Raw genomic sequence first — 14557 nt, 5'->3', positions numbered from 1 at the left:
TCTTTATTATTATTTATTTTTTCTTTTTTAAGAAGGGTGACAACAAGGGTAAGCCTGGAGGAGAATCATCTCAGGCTGGGGTCAGGGAAGCCAGGGCTCATAGTTACTTACTCTGCCTGTTGAGGGAGGGGAAAGAGGCAGTTACAGGAGGACGGGAGGAAATGGCATTCTCCCGCAGGGAACATGTGCGAAAAGACACGGCACGCAAGAGCAGGGCGATGCTAGAAAAGGAGGGCAGAGTGGACACGGTCGAGAGAAAGAAGGGCAATGCAGTTGGGTCACTGGCGCCCTCTGCCAGAGGGTTCTGTGATGAGGACAGGGCCACTGAGATGCAGGGGACCCAGGCCCTGCCCTAGAGCGCTCAGGTAGAAGGAAGCAAACAAAAAGTCCAGACACAGTTCCAACAACACAGCGACAGAAGCCAGTGGGCATCTGAGCTGGGAGGTGTGCAGAGTGGGAATTCCTGAGGGGTGCAATGAAAGAGCAAGACTAAGTCTTTGCCTCACAGGATGGCAGGAAAGGAGAAAGAAAGAGCCAGAGGGGCTGTGTCACCGGGTGGGTCACAGAGAGTCCTGAGCACAAGATAAACTGCTTGGACCTTATCCTGCCGCTGCTGTTTCCCAAAGTGTAGCAGGGACGGCGCTAGTGACGTCAGAGGGTACACAGAGGACCTTATTTTAATAGCTACGTATTTACTTAAGATTGGCTAAGTAAATAAAAATGGATAGAAGTCCTCTAAAGACAACTATTAAGTAAACAGTCGTACAGACGGCACGCAGATATGGGGACACTGGGGAGGAAGTGGGTGAACGAGTGAAGCACCACCGTGAGCACTGTGGACACACCAGCCAGGGCTTTCGCAGGAAGCGGCCTGGCCAGGTCTCCGGTTTAGAAAGATCGCTGTGGAGCCAAGTACAGAAGGGCAGGGAAAGACAGGACTAGAAACAAAGGCTGTACCAGAACAAAGGCTACGCCAGTGATCCAGCCAAGAGCTGATCAAGGCCACATCCCCACACGTGGCAGCGGACACGGGGAGCAGCTCGCCATACATACTCCTCCAGGCACCAAACTAGGGCCAACCCATCCTGCAACAGTCGAGACCAACACCTGGCGCTCGGGCTTTGTTTAGGGTTTCTTTTTTTTTTTTTTTTAAAGATTTTATTTATTTATTTGAGACAGAGAGAGTGAGAGGGAGGAGGGTCAGAGGGAGAAGCAGACTCCCCGCTGAGCAGGGAGCCCGATGTGGGACTCGATCCCGGGACTCCAGGATCATGACCCGAGCCGAAGGCAGTCGCTCAACCAACTGAGCCACCCAGGCACCCCTTGTTTAGGGTTTCTAATTACCAATGTGGGCTTAATCAGATTTCTTCATAAACTTCAAAGGTCTTTATTGTCAACACAAGGCTGTTTTAGGGATCCACCCCAAAGGAGACATCATATTCAAGTTACAAATCCCTGTTTAGCAGATAAAGTTGTCCTCTATGGAAGAGAAATCCTAAGAAGGTCAATGATACCAGTTTGTGAAGGGCCTTACCTCAGGGGCAACAAAGCGTTAAGAAAAGGAACAGCAATAGGAGCAGCACAGATAACTTTCATCAAGTGCATGGTCAAGTTCATTTTTTCCTCATAATAACACCAGGAGGTACCCACTATAGGTATCATTTCTGTTTAATGGAAGAAGAGCAACGCTTACACAGATTACCTTGACCAACACCACAGAGTAGTTTAGGGGTGGACCCGGGATCAACCTCAGGTCAGTTCATGGTCTCAATGAATATGCTTCACCCTTTTCTTTATGGTTAGCCCCATGGACAAAACCGTAGGGTTGAGGAGCATCTGGGTGTCTCAGTCGGTTAAGCATCAGACTCCTGGTTTTGGCTCAGATCATGATCTCAGGGTCGTGAGACTGAGCCTGCATCGGACTCCATGCTCAGCAGGGAGTCTGCTTGTGTGTGTCTCTCTCTCTCACTCCGTCTGCTCTCCCCCACCTCTAAAATAAATCAATCAATCTTAAAAAAAACCTGTAGGGTTGAGGGATATAAAACCTGATGAAAAGGGACGCCTGGGTGGCTCAATCGGTTAAGCGTCTGCCTTCGGCTCAGGTCATGATCCCAGGGTCCTGGGATCGAGTCCCGCATCCGGGCTCCCTGCTCCGCGGGGAGCCTGCTTCTCCCTCTGCCTCTGTCTCTCTCTCTGTCTCTCATGAATAAATAAATAAAATCTTAAAAAAAAAAAAAAACCTGATGAAAAATCTGAGTTGATGCTTGGAATAAAACATTACTATTCATACTTTAAGTATATGGGCTTTAGGCACAATTACAATCTATTTTCTCAAAATTAGCTACGGTGGGATTTTGTTTACTGTTACCTTTTTTCTTTAGTCTTCTTTTCTTTTTTTAATATAGTTGTGAGGTAAAGTGAAAAAGCACACATGTCTAAGGTAAAGACCTGAACTGGTCCCATTTGTTACTAGCTGGGGGCTTTGGGAAAGTTCCTTAATCTCTCTGAGCTTCTAAAATGAAGAAGGTAAGAAAACCTAGCTCCTCATATAGGTGTCTGGAGCATTAAATGTATAAGGAAGTTCTATCTACCTTCAGACAGACCTTTTACAAAGTCTCTTCCATGTGATTATCTAAAATCTTGCTACCATATACACCAACAAACTGGACCAAAATGACCCCGAAGCAGTTAGGCATTCTTGTCTTATCAAGGGTCACTTCACTGTTAGGAAAAGAAATTGGGGCTACACACAGCAAGATATAACCCCCAACCATCCACATGATTTAAAAATTATAAGCAGGAACCATCAAACAATTTAACAGCTATTATATTAGAAGCATACTTTAGAGTACATTATGGCACAGAGAATGGGAAACAGTAAGACAAGGAAAGAGATGAAGAGAATAAGAATGTGACCCAGGGAGTAAGGAAATATATGTATATGCAGTCCCACCATTCGTTGTATTGTTGATTATAAATTAAAGATATTCCAGTGCACTTCAATCTAAAACATCCCCAGGCTCCATTCTGAATACAGCCACAGAAGCCCAACAAGGCAAAGCACTCTGGACCCCAGAGGTTGTTCCTAGAAAACTACCACCTCTTAAAACCCACCTCAGTGGCCTGACCCAAGGTCCTTATATGAATAAGGTCATTTTCTTTGCCCTGTAAGGTCCCTTTCAGATTCAATATTCTACAACTTTAAATGAAACCAACGGTTAGTAATGCCCTGCTGTAATGCCCATTGTTAAAAGGTCTTAGTGTGTTTATAAAAAGAAAATTTATTTATAAAATACCAACTAAATATGCTTCTTTGTCCTGGTTCATCAAAAATAATAGGACAGTTCTTTTGAGAATCATTGATCATAACAATAACTACAGTTATAATAAGGATCACTTACAAATAAGTAAAAACTAGAAGTTCCTATTAATATCAATCCTGGAGCATTGAATAGGCTGGCAGCCCATACACAGCCTTGGACTCAGCATCTGTACTTTTTTTTGTTAATTAAACAGTGGCTAATACTTAAAAATTGGGGAGATTTGACACACATAATCCATATTTCAACTTCTTTTGAAAAAGATGGGAAGATCAAGCAACACCAGGCTCACGTCCCCCCATAGCAGCATTCAGCTATGAGGCACGGAGGTACACAGGTACTTGGCAGCTGTTCCCTAGGGCAGGTAATTAACACTGGCCCCCCAAGCTTCCCTCCCTCCATTCCTCCATCTGGCTCCTGCAGGCATGTAGGCTTGCAATAATTACTGTTTCTGCATACTTACTCCCAAACAGTGTGCGCAGCACCCATTGGCATTAACTATTCTGCAGTGGGAACAGGCCACGAGCTACGCTCCGAAGTGCTGTTTTCACTCCTCCCGCAGAAAGCACAGCCACCACAGTGAAGAGCTCCTATGAAGGGGGTTATTTTTTCATGAACTTGGATCTGGCTACAGAGTCACTGATTAACTCAAGACATTTGCCAAAGCTGGTTACTGAAATTACTGAAGGGTGGCTGCCTAATAGTGCTTCTGGAAGGTGATGATGAATTTCTAGAACTTTAAGTTAATGAGACAAAAGGTAAGGTGACCAGAAAAAGAATGAGAGGAAGCAGTATCACTTCACAACATTTTAAAGCATTATTTTAAAGCACTAAAAAAAATATTGATATCAGTGACTAATAATCCTATGACTTATATTTGTTCAGCAGTTTTCCAGAACTTAAACTTGTGTTAAATACAAAGAAAGATCATTCCTTTAGGGATTATTTTGGAGACTTTTTTTTTTCTTTCATAGTTACACTTTTACCTGAAAACATCACAATAAGAATATAGTATGATATGTGTTATACTTGAAAATTACTGGGCTTGTATTCTGAAATATCTCTGGTTTGGCTACGTAGGGCCTAAACTGTTCTAGAAAGTACAGTACTTTAAAGTTAAAGACTATTTAACACTATGGTCTTACTGGCATTGACAGTTATTAAAGATTTCAATTTAGCCCTGACCCTGCTAAAAGCAAGATGATTTCTGATCAGAAAATGCAGCACTAACTATGGTTAAAGATTTCATGCTAGAAAACTAGGTTAGTTTTTGATTCCTTTAATTTGTCCTTTTTTCTCCAAGGAAAATGCTCTTGAGAGCACTTTGCTTAGTCTCCATGATGGTCCTTATGATTTGGACATTTTTCCATTGTAAATCTAGTTTAATAAGAGAATCAGTTTTCTTTTTTATAATTTTTACTTGTTACTGCAAAAGTACTGGCTGCAAACTAAATGCATGCTCAACATATAATGGCAAAGATACATTTAAGTAAAAGCAGTTTACTTTTAAAAATGAGAAGATACACAGATAGTTAAAAGATCCTGATGAGGATCTGCCATCAACCAGTCACTCCTAACAATACAATATAATAGCTTACATACCCACAATTATCAGATATAGACAGATACACACATACTATCATTACATTAATTGATACATAGAAAAAAGGCCAAAAGTCTACAAAACTAAAAATAAATTGTAGTTAGCTTGGTGTAACAAATTTGAGCTTTCTCTTCCTTTTTCCTTTCCTGTATTTTTCTAAATAGTATATAAAGTCTGTGCATTATTTTAGTTATAAGGAATAAGGTATTTAAATATTTTTATCTATGAGACTATAGGCTAATTTATTCATGCCTCCATCCAATTAACATTTAGGAGTATATTACTTATTAGATCCTATGCTGTTTTTCGGACACAATATAAGACACAGTGTCAAAAGCCCCAAGTAGTCCACATCTGTAGAACAGTGTAGGAAGTACTATGACAGAGGTGGGGGTACCTTACATCTAAACCAGACAGGGAACATTTTTTAGACGAGACATTTGAATCAATAAATGTATGTACGTGAGGTGGGTAATGGGGCTGGGCATGGGGAAGAAAGGCTGGTCATCCCAAGGAAGCCAGTTAATTAGTCACTTATTATTATTGAAGCCAGTCAATAAGTCTGATTCACCTTTCCTACCACTGAAACATGGCCAGGTATCCACAGAAGGGTCAGAATGGGAGCTAGAGATTCTAGTGATAGTAAGTGGATAGAATAAACTGGATGTGGTAACGGACCAATGTGGGAAGATGACTGAAAAGCAAGATTCTGTCCACATTCTGGCTTTGGGGACTGCGTAGCTGGTGGTATCAGTTACTGTGATGGAGAAAACAGGAGGCAGGAGTTGTGGGGACACTGGCAGGGACAAAAGAAGAACTAAGAACCCCAGCGTAGGGTATGATCTGCCTTGAGTTTGTTTGATCCATGAATGATCCAAATATTGAGACCTATCCGGTATATATGTGTTTGGGGCTCAATAGAAAGTTCTACACTGAAGACAGCTGGACACAATTGGCATATAAGAAAGAATTAATTAGGTGCAGGCAATTGTATATATAGTGAGAAACAGAAAGGGTCATTTAAGGGGTAACATTTCATGAGGAAACAAGAAGGAAAGACTGGGAAGGAATGATAGAAGGATAGAGGGTGTCAAAGAAATGGATGATGGTCAATGGTATCAAATGCTATAGAATGTTAGGGTAAAATAAGAACATAATAATCTCCCTTTGTTTATCATAAAATGGAGGACACCTCCCAGATTCTAGAATTCCATTCCAAATCCGGAGCTGCAGGATGTTCAGGGAAGGACCTGGGTACTCTCTATGTTTAAAGGCTCCTAGATGGTTTTATTACAAAGCTAAGTTTGGCACCCACGCATCTAAGCCACGGATTCTTTGTTAACTCTATAGGCTTTCATCTCTATGAGACAGAACATACTCCTTCACAGGCTTTAGTCCTCAATATTTCTGAATTTAGAAACTAAGATTGCTCCTGTCAGAGGAAAAGGTGCCAGACTTCAATTCCTCCCCTGCCCCCTCAGTGCCTCTGTGTCTGTGGATTGTTCACCCATGAAGTGTAGGTTGAGAAAAGACGGTTACTGCCAGTCTGGGGAAGAGATCATTGTGGGGGCACTATTTTGGGAAACAAAGGATCTGCACAGCTAGAGAAGAGAGGGGAACCACCCGAGTTCAGGAATACAGTATTTTTAAAAGGTGCCAAGCTAGAAAGGTCCTAGGCCTCGCAGGCAAAACCCATCAAATGACCAATCTTAGTAAAGTCACAGAGTCAGGCAAATGAAGAAAAAGTGAGGAAGGTAGGTGAGTACATAAAGAGTTTTAACAAATGAACATGGGGTTTAGACTTTAATTCTGAAGGCTTAGGATATTTTTTGTGGCAATGTGACACAATCAAAAGACCTTTTGAGAAGAGTATTTTGGCTATAAGGTAACAAAATAGATTTTAAGGGGAGGAACTAGAGAATAGGGAGCCACAGTTTAGGTTCAAGCACTGTGTTCACGGAAGAGTCATGTAAAATAAAGTAACTGGATCTTGTGAGACGAGCTTCAGAGCAAGGAATATTGTAGTGTTCTGTTTGTTTGGGACCAGATAACCACTGTAGCACATAAAAGTTCATTCTAATAATAAGCCAATGCTAGAACCAGCCTGCAACTAAGTTAAACTACCTAATATTAAAGAAAGGACACTTTAGTCAAGCTCTTTATTTCTATACAATGTTCTCATTAGACCACCTCAGTTCAATTAATGAGCACCCATGGAGTATCATCCATAAAATATCAGTCACTTCCTCTCCTCATAATTAGTGAAACACATTTAGTCAGATGGAGAGCACTTCGGCAAGGCCCAAGGATATGAATCCATTTGGGGATGCTGCAAATTTTCATTCCCTCACTCGTCAAGAAAAAACCTTGAATGTTTGCAGTATCTCCCATCCCTGTTTCAGTGATTTGTCAGCCTAAATAAAGGGTATAATTAAGGCAGTTTCAGCTGCCTGCTCTAGTATCTATTTAGGAGAATGGGATTTGAAATCAAATGGATTTGATATTTGCCAGTTTGAGCAAGGTGTTGAAAACCAGTATGTCCCACTTTCCTCGTTTGTAAAATGAGGAATAACACTACATGCCTCACAAAACTCTCATGACTTTTAAGTGAGCTAACCATCCAGAGTACTATGCCAGGAAAGGGTTAAGGGGGGCATGGACTGAGCACTCTGCCTGCCCTCTTAACCCTCTCTCACTTAGAGCTGGGGAAACTGAATGTTGAGCTCGTAATTTCTTTGATATTCCCCCCTTAAGAGTGGCAATCCTGCTTTGGATGATGAAGGTATCAATGGAGCATCATTTAAAAGTATGTGTTCAACCAGAATAATCTGATGCACTTTATAAAGTTGTGATTCAGGCACCAGAATTCTATCAGGCTCCAAAGAAGCTTAGACTCATGGTTTAAAAATGAATACAACTTCAGACAGATGGCACATCATGAAAAGCTCAGTATGGGTGGCTTTCAAGCTTCACTCTAAATATTCCAAAGCTAAGAGTGAACACGTTTGAAAATGAGAAGATACACAGATAGTTCAAAGATCCTAACCAGGATCTGCCATCAACCAGTCACTCCTAACAATACAATAGCTTTGATGACCAAAAGATTACATATATGGTCTTTGTATGTGTGGCTGCTACTTCTAGAAATGTGAAAAGGGGAAATAAATCCCAAATTCTATGTACTATAGTAAAGACTTTAAGACTGACAGAAATCAGACTAATGTAGTCTATATATATATATGTATATATATACATAAAGTCTTTAAATACAAATAAATCTTTATATATATGAATATCCAAGTAATCTCATAGAATTAAAATATAAATAGAGATAAAATAAATCAACTGTATTCTATTATCCCAATTTCAGGAAAAATGGAAAACAGAAAATTAAACTAAGAAATTCCTATAAAAACCTATTAAGAGAATAGCAACTATGAGCATAAATCTATTCTAGATAGAGATGAACACTGACTATGGACCATATTTAACTACAAAACACCTATTACTTGTCCATGGGATGGGTTTCCATTGAATACCTTTGAGGGAAATGCTGACCTAAAGAAAAGGCACCGTTCCTAAAAATCAAAGTGCTTGCTGATCTTAATAAGAAGCTGGTTAGAGAACATGGTATTTTAGAATAATTATTAAATATATATTTGTATATCAAGGTATAAATAAATTTTTATTATTAAAGGAGTCACCCAGAAGAAAAAGCCTCAGGCCACTATTGAACTTACTTTATATAAACAAATGTCACATACCAAGCAATCAACTTTAAAACAAAATGATTTTTTTTATGCTTTTTTTTTTTTTTTTAATTTATTCATGAGAGACAGAGAGAGAGAGAGAGGCAGAGGGAGAAGCAGGCTCCCAAGGAGCAGAGAGCCCGATGCGGGACTCGATCCCAGGACCCTGGGATCATGACCTGAGCTGAAGGCAGACGCTTAACCATCTGAGCCACCCAGGCGCCCAAAACAAAATGATTTTATTTATTTATTTATGTTTAAAGATTTTATCCATCCATTTGCGAGAGAGAGAGAGAGGATAAGAGAGAGAGATTGAGCATGATCAGGGGTGGGAGGGGCAGAGGGAGAGGGAGAAGCAGACTCCCCCATTGAGCAGGGAGCCCAACTCCTGCTGAGCAGGAAGCCCAAAACAAAAATGATTTTAAAGGGGCACCTGGGTGGCTCAGTCGGTTAAGCATTTGCCTTCGGCTCGGGTCATGATCCAAGGTCCCGGGATTGAGCCCTACAATGGGCTCCCTGCTCAGCGGGGAGCCTGCTTCTCCTTCTGCCTCTGCAGCAACCCCTGCTTATGCTCTCTCTGTGTCAAATAAATAAATAAAATCTTTAAAACAAAACAAAAATGATTTTAAAGCTGCATTTGCTTCCTTACCAAACTGATAAAGAATCATAGGACTTAGATTTCCCATCATGTGGAGAAAAGGGTCCTTCTCATGCTGGTGGTATATAAATTGTTACACACTTTCATGTGCCTTAAACATATCCTCTGACTTGGTAAGACTACCTAAAGGATTTTATAAAGATGTTTAATGTAACACTGCTTCTAATGGCAAAAAATTTGGAACCATCTAATATCCAAAAGCAGGAGCATCATTAAATCATTCAGGGAATGTATTAGGGGTGCTAACTATGTTGTTCGTATACATATAATAACATACTATTTCATGTAGAAAATGTGTGTAACATTAAGTGCAGGAAAAAGCAGACTGCAAAATAGATTCTGCTTCCCCCCAACTTACCTGTGCGTTCAAGTGTTGCTAAAATTATCTTAGCATAATTATTTTCAAGTTTAAAAATTTTTTAAAACATCCACAGGCTCTCCCTTTCCTTTCTCTTATTACCTTACTTATTACACGAATCACACTAACCAATTAATACAGTTTGGATTTAACATTTATGCATGACTTGGCAAATTCTACATAATTCCTGCCATTTACTTCCATCTTATTTTAAAAGTTGGATAATATGAAATCAATTATTATAAAACATTTCACGAATTGAGATCATAAGGAATTGGGGATAAAAAGATGTTTCAATATGAACAGGAATTATTGGTTCTTCCAAAAAAAAAGAAATAATCTTAGTATTGAGAAAAAAAGACAATTACATTTTTCACATAGAACAGTATCCAAATCTATGAAATACAATCATATAAAGTCTCTAAAAAGTACTAGGAACCGTTTCAAGAGCTTTTAATAAGCTTCTAAAGGTAGACTCCCAATCTTACTTATCTAGAACTAGCCCATCACCTGCCAGGTCCAATGCACTCAGTGTCCAAACATGATCTAATTACTTAATGCTCCACAATGGCCCATTTTCCAAATTAAGAAACTATGTTTCAAATGGATAAAGTATCTCATTCTAAGGCACACTATTCCTAGGAATTCTCATCCATCACTGCCTGAATCTGTGACTCATCATTCCACCGGCCAGAGCAATAGAAAGTTCCAAGTAAAGTGCAAAGTAAAGGGGCAAAAATACATGCTTGTCAATATCACAGACCTTCTCGTTTGTTGTATTCTATCAATTTAGGATTTTCTTCCAGATAAATTATTTCTTTAGGAGCAATGGTCTTGTTTCTATAGACCTAAAACTATAGTTTAATAACTAAATTAAAAAATTTTAATGAAATTCTCTGCAAAAAAATTAGGGTTGAGTAAAGGAAACAAAGTATATGCAGATCAGTAAGTTACTGTGAACACCACTGAGTATAACAAAAGTTTTAAGTAGTCAAAGCCCTAAATTATTTGGCTATTATGGTTCATAATCACTTTCAGAATGGTGTATAGGCCCGGTCTAATGGTCTCATACTTGACCAGTGGTTCTCGGTGTAAGGTTATTTTGTCCCTCAGACAACTTCCTCCCCCAGGCGATGTCTGGAGACTCTCTTGGTTGTCACAACGGGGGAGGTACGACTGGCTTCTCATGGGTAGAGGCCACAGATGCTGCTAAACATCCTATAATGCAAAGGACATCCCCTCAAAGAATTAAACAGCTCAAAATGTCAATAGTGCCAAGGCTGAGAAATCCTGTACTAGACGATTAATATAAGGTGAAACGATCTACCGTTCTCAAGTTTAAATGAACACCAAGAGTGAGAGGAGGAAGAGCCTGGATGCCCCAGGTTCTGGACAAGGCAAATCTCCCAAGCAGACTACTGTCCTCCTCAGGAAGAAAAGTGTATGATTCTGCAAGCTGCAAGGGAGACAGGGAGGGTTTAAAGTTGACAGGCACCTCATCCTCAGTGAATGTGCACAAGTCTCAAGTAGCTGTGTACGGGTGTGTAGGAGGAAATCACCAGCTTTGCTGGATCCACAGTGGTCACATCTTCTGACAATTTTGACCAAGTTAAACAAAACCCTTATTAGGTAGTTAGGGAGTTTTGTATCTAAAATTGAAATAACAAGGATTGCAGGGGGAAAAACCCAAACAAAGAGGATAAATAGCAACTATATGATTCCTTCCCCTGCCTCCCGCCCTCCCCACTTTCTCACTTGGTAGACTGTTCTTTTGGTGATGGCACCGTGGAAACCACAGAGCATGTTGTAAGTGAAGAAGGAAATATTTTGGTAGAGTTAATTTCTTAGTAATAATAACAAAAGGGGAAAAAACAAACATGTTTTAAAAATATCAGGAACAACAGAGAGGAATAGTGAAACACATCTGTGAAGCTATGTCAACATCAGAATATTAATCTCCTGTGACAAGGAGCTTTGATGCACTGGAGGAATCAAAGAGACCTCCAATGAGAATAACATGCCACATTCGGAAGGTCTATGAGAGGACACTTTAACCTTGAAAGGGAGCCACTGCTAGGGGGACCTCACTCTGCTCCTGAAACTCCAATGGATGCAGGGATCCAGTAAATAGAAAAGCAAGTAGAACTGCTCCATTTGATGTAGCAAGGGAATCCAGAAATGATCATTCCTCAATCCACAAATGAGGAAAGCACTGCATGCCACGGCTTAGCTCCTTAAGGACTTGGTTGAGCCTGAAGTTCGAAAGATTTTCATAAATTGCAAATAAAAACAACCTTCTCTTATTTCTCACTCTGCACCTGAGAGTTCTAGGTGGGAATTAACTATAGAACTGCTCCATCTTTCCCAATCTTAAACTAAAATGTGGCTTCCTGTAGGGTAGGTAGAAAGGGAAACACATAGAAGAACAATTAAAACAAAAATTTCCTAACATCTCTACAAAGAAATCCATCAATAACATAGTGAGATATAATACTTCCCAGAAAATGCTTGGCTAATGCATTAGTTTAAGAAAGAAAACTAAGTACATAAAATACAATATAATGGAATTCAAAAAGTGACCCACTCTAAAAAGGCCACAAGGGGAGCCTGGGTGGCTGAGTCAGTGGAGCGTGGGACTTTTGATTTCAGCTCAGGTCATGATCTCAGGGTCCTGAGATCGAGCACCATGCTGCTTGAGATTCTCTACCTTTCCCTCTGCCCCTAACCCACCCCTCTCAAAAAAAATTAAAAAATTAAAAAATTAAAGGCCCACAAAAACCACCCGTATAAGAGATCAAAGAGAAGTATTTCAACATTACAGATTTCTTCTGGGTTAAAAAATGACAGTAATATAATAACTACATGTGTGGGATTGCTATACTTATTCTAGAAGAGTCCTTGGTGTGTACAGTTTCATTAAAGATAATAAAATAGGAAAAAACCCACAATTTCCTCATATTATAAACAATACATCTGCCCAAAGAAAAAGTGATACATGTAACAGGTAATTTTTCTGGTAGACCCTGTAAGTCCACATCACCAGCAACGTGGCTGAAAAGTTTCAGTGCTTTGTTTTCCTCATCTATAAAATCAGGAGTGGGCCTAAATCTCTAAGGAATTGCTGAGTGTAAAATTTGATTTTAGCATGCTGATTTTAACAGGGCTTCAGAAATTTACATTGTTTCTGTTGAAACATTTTTAAGTAATAAAAGACATTCATTTTCTTTTTTATCTCCCCAATATCCTGAAAGTTTCCATGAAACACCGTGGGAGTTGCAGGCATAGGTAGAAAAGTATAATACGTAAACACAAAAATTATGTTGAATGTCCATGTTAACATGGGTTTGTATCTAAGACTGGGAACAGATACTGGCAAATTCATTAATTAAAATCCTATTAACTATTTTTCCTGTTAAACTATAATTTATTAAAACAGGGCAACTCCCTCAATGAGAAGTATTCTGGATACTAATCAACCAGAAGGTGTGCTCTTGCTTGGAATTTAATTTTGCTTTATTAACAGTTCATGCTTAAGGAAGTTTGCTGAGTATATTCGTTCTCAGCAGGTGTGTTAGCCAAGAGGTTTGCCCAGATGATAATGTTAACGACCAGGTAGAAAGAGGAAAAATGTGTGAGTTTTACAATTTTGAAAACTAACTGCAAGATCTTTGTAAAGACATTTTTATTCTACCACACATACAAAAGGAAAACACTTAATTTTTTCTAAAAATAGTATCTCCTAATTATTTTCTATTATAAAGATGTCCTTAATGATGTACTGCTAAAAAATTTCTATGCCATTATCCCTGCTCTCCTAGACTCATATAACCAATAACACTTCTTCTTTGGCAATTTAAAAATACAAATCTCTCTAGAGAGTACAGTCCCTGAAACCCACCCAGGTGAGCCCATATCACACTTTTCATGCTGCTGAGTCACAGACACTCCCTCCTTAAGGCCAAAACAAACTTTAGTTCCCTAGAATAATAAGCACTTTAAGAATTACACCCATGTCTCTCTCCTGTCCTTAGAGAGGTTTAGATCTGCTCCATGGCGTTCTTTTATTCTTAACAGAATTGCACTTCCAATTACCAGCACTTGAAAATATCTAAATCTTCTTTCATTTAAAATTCAACTGTGTATATAAAAGGGTTTCAGCACAGATGACCTCAAATTTGCTGAACTGAACCACTCATTAGCAGAAAAAAATATCCTTCTAGAAATTCTAAAATATACAATTAAGAGAAATGTCTTATTCAAGAATAAGATTAAAGATCTAAAAAAAATCGAGGTGCAATTAGAATCTAATGGACCAACATTTCCCATTTTAGCCCACCCTTACCTCTCCCGAGGAACAGCAAACCAGTACTCTGGCTGCTTTCTTCGTTTGCCATACTGCTGGACCATGGCTGCACTGTGAGTGGCAAAGGATTTTCTCATCGGCTTTCCTACTTTAATGCACAGAAACATGGGTGGAGTCTTGCTTTTCTCCTCTTTTGAAGGAAGTATATCTGAATCACACATGAAAAAAAACCTTCCTCAATATTGACAATAATGGTGAAAAATCTTTAACTTATAAAGAATAGTTCCCAATCCCCTCTTAGTGACAGAAAACCAAAACACCATCAAATTAGAAGTAATCACATTTTCCAGACCTTCTTTAGCACAAAAGGGAAAAGCTTTGCACGTTTCGGTTTGTTCTGCATCACATAAAACCAACACAATGTGGCACTTCACAAGAATACATCTCAGTGAATGATACTGAGGACCCACTTACACCATGAGGCAATTTGGCTTAGAACTGAAATAGCTTCAAAGACATTTCAAACCCCTTTAGATTTAGAAATTCAAGGTGAGAAAAGGAAAGTT

General features: G+C 39.4%; 1 protein-coding gene across 18 annotated transcripts in view; it reads right to left on the bottom strand.

Moving 5' to 3' along the window:
• Positions 1-14557, bottom strand: part of NCOA7 (nuclear receptor coactivator 7) — a 153130-nt gene that overhangs the window by 25756 nt on the left and 112817 nt on the right. For all 18 annotated transcript variants that reach the window (XM_081828947.1, XM_006748027.3, XM_081828948.1 and 15 more), the window contains one exon: positions 14031-14199. In XM_081828947.1, the coding sequence (XP_081685073.1) occupies positions 14031-14199 (169 nt within the window). The remainder of the gene's footprint in view (positions 1-14030; positions 14200-14557) is intronic.

The sequence above is a fragment of the Leptonychotes weddellii genome, chromosome 8 (genome assembly GCF_054177405.1).
Source record: "Leptonychotes weddellii isolate Sample4059 chromosome 8, ASM5417740v2, whole genome shotgun sequence".
NCBI classification, from domain to species: Eukaryota; Metazoa; Chordata; class Mammalia; order Carnivora; family Phocidae; genus Leptonychotes; species Leptonychotes weddellii.
The sequence above is the reverse complement of the archived record's forward strand: the minus strand, read 5'-3'. Positions and strand labels throughout refer to the sequence as shown.